At 34.8% G+C, this 10000-nt stretch overlaps 1 protein-coding gene across 5 annotated transcripts in view; it reads left to right on the plus strand.

The window, feature by feature from the left end:
* Positions 1–3537, plus strand: part of LOC144977084 (large neutral amino acids transporter small subunit 2-like) — a 33410-nt gene extending 29873 nt beyond the window's left edge. For 4 of the 5 annotated variants that reach the window (XM_078921839.1, XM_078921840.1, XM_078921841.1 and 1 more), the window contains exon 12: positions 891–3536. In XM_078921839.1, coding sequence (XP_078777965.1) covers positions 891–934 — 44 coding nt within the window. In that variant the 3' untranslated portion in view covers positions 935–3536. Of the gene's footprint in view, positions 1–890 lie in introns of all 5 variants that reach the window. The other variant, XM_078921843.1, reaches the window with a different exon arrangement.
* The last annotated feature ends 6463 nt before the right edge of the window (positions 3538–10000 follow it).

A 10000-nucleotide genomic window follows, 5' to 3' on the forward strand; every position in this document is an offset into this window, starting at 1 on the left:
TAACCAATTGATTTTTTTTTTTGGTTCACTTTTTAAGCTTTATGCTTACCTTTGTTGAATGCATATACAATCCAGAGCTTTAGTTAGATAGCTCAGCATTCACTTTGTCCATTTACAGTCCCATCTTGTTAAATAAAACACCTCCATTGTCAGATATTTCAAAATACCGTTATTATCTAGTTTTATTTGAAAATCCATCCCTGGAGTATAAAGACAATAGTAAAGATTTGGATCATCAAAATATGGAAGGATCCATAATTTTCCAAAAGGGCAGAGAGATCGTTCTTTCTTCCCCACCCCTTGTAGCTCTTGTCCCTTCCAATTGAGAACCTGTCTTATCTTTGAAATGGATTACTCATTTTTGCCCAGGCCATGGTTTGAGTCTTTCTTCATAAAAGAAACAAATGCATTTTGCTAATGGGATATACTATCCCCCCCCCCCCTTTTGTAAATCGTGTGGTCATGCTAGGAGTGAGTTTGCGTTTTGTAAGCATTGAATGTATTGATTTTATCAGGGTCTCTGTGTTTAGGCCAAAGTGAGACTTCTAACAATTCTCAGACTAGCTAGTTAGAAAATTGTCGACTTGAACTGGTCCGTCTTACATTGTCTTGGCCATATCTCCATATACTAACCTTAAATAACTGGTTGAATACCCCCCTCCATCCCCTGGATTTTTTTGGTGCTAAAATGGCCTAAAATTGTCACATAAGCTGTAAAAATTCTAAAAGCAAGCAAACTAGATGCAAAGTGAGGTTGAAGTTAAATTTAATCCAGTCAGTTCAGATTATCAAAATGGGACTGTGAATGGAAACTTGATGTTTCATAAATCTGAATTTTTTTTATTCCACCCATGTTGATAAGTCGTGCCTTTCATTTTTTTTTTTCACAGATGTATTGACAAACTACCTAAGACTGACTTTGGATCTGGAGTGAAGACTGACTTTGGATCTGGGGTTATTGACATTTCAGATTTCCAATCATTTGATGGTTTATATCAAATGCTTCCTACAGTGTCCTTTGTTATCTGAATCAATTATTTACCTGTTTCAAACATTAATTATCTTATTTCTTCATAACATGCTCAGTACACTGCATCTCCTAAATATTACACGCTCAGCTAATTAGAATATGGGTGAATCCCATTAAAAAACAGCGTCATGATAAAAAAAATAAAAACTTGAGCTTTTCTATCGTGTAATATCCACTAAACTTGCTCAAAGTCAAAGCGTTTGGCTAGCAACTATGAGCCACTCAGAACAGGACTCAAACCCAGGACCTTCCAATCCAAGTCTTACCACTAGACCACATAGCCGCATGATAGTGGACAATTTTTAGTTTTAAAAAAATGTTATTTACACGTCACAAGCAATCCCCCTATTTTCTGATTAGCCTTACATTTGAAATATAAAATATTATATTATGGTGGATGTTTTGAAATTAGTGTTGTTTACATCACAAAACATGTGAATAGCATTGGTGTTGATCTTGTGTATTCAATTTGTTATTTATATTAAATCTTATCATGACATCATGACAAAAATATTAATGTTTCATTATGAAGGCAATGATTATACTGATTGCTGTAAATAGTTCAGACTGAAAAACTACATCGTTTTATACCATCTATTTGTTGTACTTGCAATATGTTTCTATTATAGATTTTCTTATCATAATCTTATCGTTTCTTGAAATTATATCATTTTATCCCAGTGACAATTTTTCTTAGTTCCCAAGTTTCAGGTCTAACCCTGATCTATGGCTCCCTTTTTAAATGTTTCTAAGTATTTGTTTTTTATATACTTAAACATGGAATGTTTTGCATATTTTTATATCTAATTTTTTTTTTACCTTCTAGTACTAGGGTCATGATAAATGCATACCAGACAACTGTTATCAACATTTCTAATCAGGAAGTGCATATGGGCTTAAATTTTTTTTAAAAATATTTATCCTTTATTAATGGAGAGGGACATTGTTGAAATAAGTAACAAAACCTCGTTTCAGATGTGAATTAAAAATGCGTAGGAATATGTTCCACCAAAAAGCAGAGATTGTAATGACAGGAAATAATTTCTCCAAATAGTTTGTTTTTTAAAAGTAGGGAGTAAACAATAAATTTGTTTTTAGGAGACTTATAAGAAAATAATAAAGATGAATTATAGCTTTGGAATTCTCTATTTAACACAATTGATTATATGAACCATGCTTGAGGTAATCTAATCAATTTGATTTTATTGGACAATATTGTCATGACAATAATAAATAAAGGACGATAATAGAAATGAGATGCAATACCAAGATGAAGTACACAAATCTGTTAAGGTATTCAGTATATAAACAATTGTTTATATTTATGTATATATACATATATATTATAAAAACAAAAACCATGAAATAATAGTGCTCAAATATAATTATGATTATTTAACTTCTACAACATTGTTTCAAGCGTTAGCTCTCATCAGGAAGTGGAAGTGAAAGTAGATTGTTGTGTTTTTCGTATTTTCGTATTGTGTATTTCGTGACGAAAAAACGTCAAAGAAAATTACATATAACATGGTTCAACCCACCCTATAGCAAGAATGTGACAACTTCACTTTTCATTTTACTATGATTTTTACTTTGATTGCCATTGCTCCTTGTTTTTTCACAGTAATGACATTTTAAAAAAAAAAGCTTTTGGAATGGTTTTGTGATTTACACTACCTAACCTTGTGATTTTTAAAACAACTTATATTTATTTTTAAATACATATGTCATAGCATCGAATCTGCACTATAAATCTGACCGGTTAGTTCCAAGCGCCAATGTAACCTCACCCGACAGGTAACCGGGGTCAAAAGCGGTCAGCCGACCAATTCCCAGAACATAGATTTGCCTTGCATTGGGAGATACGAATGGATGAATTCTGTTCCAATTAACCTCACAATCTTCATGACGAGGCAATTACATGCAAAAATCAAAGAATTCTCACAGATCTCTTCTTTCCATCTGTCCAACTTTCATTTCAATACCTCCAGTAGTTATTCCACAAACAGTGATTCAAATTCACCTATTATTCTATAAAATTTTAATTAAATTACTTGTAATTACCTCAGGATTATAAAAAAAAACGTTACTATAAATTTCAATTTATTTTGGTATGATTCACAAGGCACAAGTTTTACTACACTACGAAATGAGGTAAGTTTCATTTTGTCTTCAGTATTCGTTAATTTTGTAACTATTGATTTTCCGCTGTAGGTCAGGTAATAATGATATTACTTCTTTAGCCTTGTTCTTGAAACTTAGTAATTATCTGCGATTTTATTGTTAATTTGATTTTGTTTCTATTTTTTCAATAATGAGTTATTGCATAATTTGAATTATCTTTCTAATATTTAATTTTTAATGACATTGTGTGTTTAGCCTCAACTTAGCTCAACTGATAGAGCTAGACTTACTTGTAAATGAACCAAGTTCAATTTCAAAATATGTTAGAATTTTCCTGTTCCCCCCTCTTTCTTTCACCAAATTTCAGTATATGGGTTGCTGGTTCCAAATTTTAAGAAGTACTTTGTCATAAGTTTGTAATTTAATATAATTTTCGTGTTTCAGATATCACAAAATATATTCCAAATATATGGTTCTTTTGGCTCTGAAAGAAATGCATTAAAACATCTTTACACTCGAACTGTTATGGTTTAAAGTACGATGTTATGTATGATTGAATACGAGAAGTAATGTCGAGGGTTTTCAAGCTCATTTTATTCAGTAATTCACTATATCATTGCTTACATCACTCAGTCAATTTTGAATTTTCTCTTACAGCATGGACCACACAATTGCAAGACATAACCAAGCAGTGAATACATTATGTAGGACACATGGTATGATTTGTTCAACATAGAGAAAAGTGCCCGCAAGAAACCATTTATATGTTCAAACTATTGTAAAGACATTCTTTTAGTCTATGGGACTGATACAGCATTAGACAAGCAAGGAACACACTCAGAATTTATGTGTAAAAAGTGTCACACGGCCATGGGGAATGTTAAAAGAAGGAGCAGTTCAGCAGCTCTTAGCACGATTAGAGGAAAGTTCGAAAAATCAAAGGGCATTTGGTGTGCTTATGATAATTCTAGTCCTTGTTCAGTGTTTACACATTATAATATACAGAGTATCTCCAATCAAGAAGTTTCCTTCAAACAACAACTTGCATCACATCTAACGCCATCCCAAACACTTCCTCAATAAATTCACCAGCAGTCAACAAAACCTTTCACACATCTTCTTTACAACACGTGTGAACCGAAATCACACAGATAGGTAATGATATGTGTGACAATATAGCATGCACAAGTTTAGATAGCGCACACTCAAGCCAATCAGCACATCAAGTATCAAACCACTCTTTATTATCATCTCAGTCAACATGTACATCAACACAGATCACAGACCAAATCATTCCGTCTACCCCTATTGCTACATCAACACCAACAAAAAGGATTCAATCAATAGACAGCACAACATCACCAATGATAAAGAAATGGACAACCGTTAATGACATACTGAATAGGTCATACAGTACACCATTATCTAATGATGAGGAAAAACTGACAACCAAACTTTAAAAAAGGAAGCTCTATGGCCAGCCAAATGAAGGTGTAGTCAGTTGTAAAACTGGAGGACAGACCTTTCTTCTACACAGAATAGTGAAACAGAGACGCATTTCATCAAAAGCTAGCAACACAACAAAACGAAAATGTAAGCACATCACACAGGTTATTAGACACAACATGACAGGCTCCACATAGCAAGACTCCAACGCACAAATTGGATCAGAATTAATCTCAATACCAATAATAAGAAGACAACAAATAACAGTCAGTGACAAAACAGAAACTCAAAATTACTACAGAAAAGATCCTAGTCATGAAGGAGGCACTTGGACTGAGTAGGTGTCAGGCAAGAGTATTATCCCACCACCTTAGAGATTTCGGGATTTCCATAGATAACGAGAACGCTGTTAGGGAGCAAGGAAAAATTATAGCATCCAATTTCACACAGGTGAAAATGAAAGAGTTTTGCTTGAGTGGCACTTCTGATGACAGTGTACCATTCGGGAAGATTGACAAACTTGTCAACTTTGTGGATAACCTTTTAGATGGGTATGATGCAAATGGTGCACTGACATGGCATTAATACACGATACCAGAAAATGAAATTTAGCTTATATTTGGACCATGGGAAGAATTAAATGAAAATGACATTACAGATAGCAAATCTAAAATAACCCAATTCATGGAAAAACACTTCTGTAATAGCAATGGCAGCTATATGGGACACACACACACACACACACACACACACACACACACACACACACATCAACATTGATAGATTTTTTGATGAAATTAAAGAAGACTAACCAGCTCACGGCCTAATGTTGGCAAGGAAAATCAATTAAAGTCTTTCTAAATTGAGACTATGATTTCCTCTGCAACATCTATGGTATTTCAGGACCACAAGGCACATTTCCATACATCTTTTGTTTGATGCCTAGAAGATATATGAACACAGATAACAGCACATCATCATTTGAACAATGAACTCTTGACACATTATACCGGGATTACAATTCTTTCATATCACAACACAAGGGTGACAAGATGCAAGCAGCTCAACATCACAACTCTATTCACACACTCCTACTAGACATCCAGGTGGACCAAGTTTCTCCTCCATATTTACACATACTATTAGGGATTGTTCTCAAGCACCACAAACTGTTATAAGATACCACACATTCTCTTGACAGATGCATTGCTACACAGCCAGACACATACCTTACAAGTTTAGGGAAACTAGTAAAAACCTTTGGCAGTTTTTGGAAGGAAAATCTAGATATAAAAGAAAAAATAGAAGATTTCCAATGCTGCTTTGTTTTTGCAGAGACAGATAGCGACAGAGTAGAATATAACACAAACTCCAAAATGCAGAGGAGAGACTTTCAAATCTTATTCATAAACCACTCACCCTCAGGGATGGTTCTGTTGCCTCTGAATTGGACAAAATACTTAACCAACACGGCATTACACACAGGCTTGCCACAGCAGGTCATTCATTGGCAACCACTGCCACAAATATTTACCAGAAAAAGTCTACATGCAACTCAAACTTACAATTATCCAACAAAAAACTGCACCCACGACCCATTCATCATTGATGACGCATGCAGTATTGGATTAATTTTTGACAATATAAACAAGGCCTATAGCACAACTTTATTTCACATACAAAGCCGATCAAAGCAGACACAATCCAAGATATTCAAAGTTCAATAAAACATTACATGGATACATACAGAAAATATTTTCCAAGCGAAATAATCTTAAAACAACACCTCCTTGAGTACCACAGCATACTAATGCGGAGCGGTCCCAAGCATGTTTAGGACCGCCGATTCTACGGTCCCTGGGAAATGTGAACCGCAAGGACTGGTTCGAACTGGTTCTTTTTTGACATTGGCCAATCACAAGGCGTCATTGTGACCGTCAAACGATAGGAACCTGTCCTGCAGTAGATGGCTGTCGAACCGCTAAGTGTAAGTGAGAGCGGAGAAGGCGTGTAGCCTCAAAACATGAAAATAGTGCTATAACACTATCCATTAAGCATGTGTTTGTGTGTGTGTGTGTTTTGTGTGTGTGTGTGTGTGTCTGCGAAGATTGATGGAGCGGGTCGGGTCAATGTTAGGGAGTGAAAGGAAAATGGATTGTTAATATTTTGTGTCTGTGACATGCTGGACCAAAAGTATGGGAAGTGGGAAGAGTTTGTTTTGATTTTTTAAATTATTTTTTTTTTGGCGGGGGGGGGGGGGGGGGGGGGTTGTCTCCATTCCTTTTTACTCTTTTCATGCGGCTATGTGGTCTTGTGGTATGACACTCGCTTTCGGATCGGAAGGTCCTGGGTTTGAGCCTCGCTCGGCGCCTAGTTTAGTCCTTGAAAGACTCTTTATTCACATCCTATCACCGTGTAAAATGAGTGCCTGGTCGTCAACATTGTTGTCTCTGTCGGAAAAAATTGTAACATCGCCTAACAGGCACATTTAGTGGATATTGTGCCATATAAAAGCTCACATTTTTGTTTCTTTTTTAATAAAAAAAAAATTCTATCTTTGTATAGGACGCTGTCTATTCCAAAGTACTTTTCGCCAGATCTAACAAACCCAGCTACCCATTCACTGCTGAATAGACAGAGATCAGAAGAAAAAAAAGCTCGACTGCATTCGGGATCAATCTCTGGCCCCTTGCGTGTAAAGAGTGCTCTATCAACTGAGCTATCGGGCCCCCCAAATAATCTAATGGTGGTTTTTAAAAATACAGACATTATAATTGTTATTTTTTAAGAAAGCTATAGTACGTGAAACTTGTATCATTTGATTAGTTAAAACACGAAACGAAATAAAAATATTATTGTATCATCAAATGACAACAATGCGATAGAAAGGAGTAGTGACAACAGATAGCCAAAAGAAAAAAATCAGACCAGCTAGGTTCGAAACACACACACATGAACACACACATACACACAAACACACATCTTATAGTAGTCACATTCATTTCAAAGAATAACCCATTGGAGAAGAGGTGTGATGTCGTCAAAATAGATCATTGTCATTGCGATCATTAGTGTGTAGTAAATTCGGAAATTTACCCCAAGTAATGGAATCGTCCAAGGTGTCTCGCGGCCCCTCTTACTCCATCACACACACAAGAGGGGGTATGTGCAAGAGGGGGTTGGTGCGATTAATTAAGTGGGATGGGTGGTTAGGCGAACGACCTAGGCAAAAGGACCGAGAAAAGGCAGTAAAGAAACTAGAATCACTGGGACCGTTCAAATAGAAAGATAAGAAGTTAGGATAATAACGTTCGGTTCAACTGTTTGGTCAACGGTTCGTCAGCTTGGGACCGGTCCTCTGGTCCCAGCTAAGGAACCTTGGGACCGGTCCTCAGCGCGGCACTACTGCATACCACACATCACTAAATATAAGCTTGGAGAACAAGGCACAGAGAGCTGTCACCAAACAACAGCAAAATTGGAGAGAAAAAAAGGGCATCCGGCATTGTCAATGATATGGATAAAATGTGATTTGTCATCAACGCAATGGAGTTAAAGACCAGCCCCAAACTACACTGACCAATTTGAATGCTTGTAGCAGATATATTTTTGCTGAAGACAAATCCGTTTTTTGTGTGAATAGAAGTATCTATATCTTGTCTTTATTATACTTACAATTCAGACAAATCCATGGTAACGTTTTTTTCTGTAATTTTTTTAATGTTGCACCCACTTTATTTTTTATGTAATTTGTTACCTTTTATTGATAACTTCTACTGAGAAATCTATTAACACTATGAAGAAATTAAAAACACGCAGTAACAGTAGAAAATAGAAACTTTTATACCAAGTAATGATATTTCAACTCATTCAATATGGGTGTCTTACAGACAATAAAACAAAGCATTGTTAAATTGAGTGAAACGGCAATATCCGTCATGTAAATTCCTTTCGGTGATTGACCGCTCACCGTGACCAGGTCAGCAGGTGTCGGGAACTGGATACCGTACTGTCTCTACTAAGCTGTTATCGTTATGTACGCTGTGATGTATGAATATTTAGAAAAATTGGCTCACTTTAAATATTGCTCGTATGAACAAGAACAGCTCAACCTAAGAAAGTGAAGCAATATTATTTTATCTATTTTTAAATCATTGTGATAACAGCAGTAAGAATACCAACAGTGGTGTGACGATGATGATCATTATTATCAGTAAATATTATAACATGATTATTGCTTTCATTATCATTACACTTACTACAATGATATAAACTGTCTTGATGTTTTTGTTGTTTACATATAAACCATTTTTTAAAAATTGTTGTTTATATATAAACCATATTGATATTTGTTGTTTAACCATATTTATTTTTGTAATTTACTTTTTAAAAGTGACCATGCGTTTATATATAGGGGGACAGATATTTTTTCCTTCTTTATTTTATATTTTGTAATCCAGCAATCTATTCCTATTCGACATGACAAACATGGCCATAAATAAATATTAAAAACTTGCTACCACGTTAGATAAGATAGGCCCCTCATTAAAGTTTTATTCCAAGTTAAATATGCCTTTAATTATCCACATGTCAAACATTTCCATTTGCCTTGCTTCTTCTCTTTTGCTAATCTTACTTATTTTGCTTATGTTCGTTTTTTTTCATCAGGCGATTTTTGACCACAATACAGATTCTATATTGGTGATTATATTAATTTTTAAATGCTGTAATTGGACACATTTTTCCTTAGGCCCGGTATTTGTTAATAACTTAATCATTATAACTATGTATTACCTCATGCTTTGAAATATTGCCTTTTTATCATTGAAAGAGAGTGTATTGAATGAAATAAAACATGGATGCCATTATCTTCCCAATTATAAAAATGTTAATTTCTATATGGCAGGAAGTATATCAAAAATTTAAACGAGAAAAATGGAGAAAAATTTTAATTTTATAAAATATCAGAAAATGGAACAAAAAAGAAATTAGTCATCTCAAAACGTTTTAGGTGAAAGAAGCTTCCAGCCAAAATCTGTCTTTTTATATTTTCGATTTAAGTGATACGAACAAGATTAAAAGAACACTATAATATGGGTTGCCACTTTTTATATGATGTTTGAATCTAAGCCGCATTCCCCCCCCCCCCCTCCCCCCCCCCCCCCCCTTTTTTTTTTTTTAGTATTGTATTTCAAATCTAGGGTCATAGTTAGTGTTATTCACCCAAACCGATTTTTGGTTGTGATAAGTTGCATTAACTCTTGTGTCTTTCATATAATTGATCCATATTGTGATGCATATTAAGTGTTTGAGTGTTACATTTGATGTTAATGTTAGACACAAGGCAGAGCAATACCCGTTACATGTTTTTAATGTCATTACTTTTTTTCAAATTCTACA

The sequence above is a fragment of the Berghia stephanieae genome, chromosome 7, assembly GCF_034508935.2.
Source record: "Berghia stephanieae isolate SIO BIC M18660-M18661 chromosome 7, UCSD_Bste_1.3, whole genome shotgun sequence".
Lineage (NCBI taxonomy): Eukaryota > Metazoa > Mollusca > Gastropoda > Nudibranchia > Aeolidiidae > Berghia > Berghia stephanieae.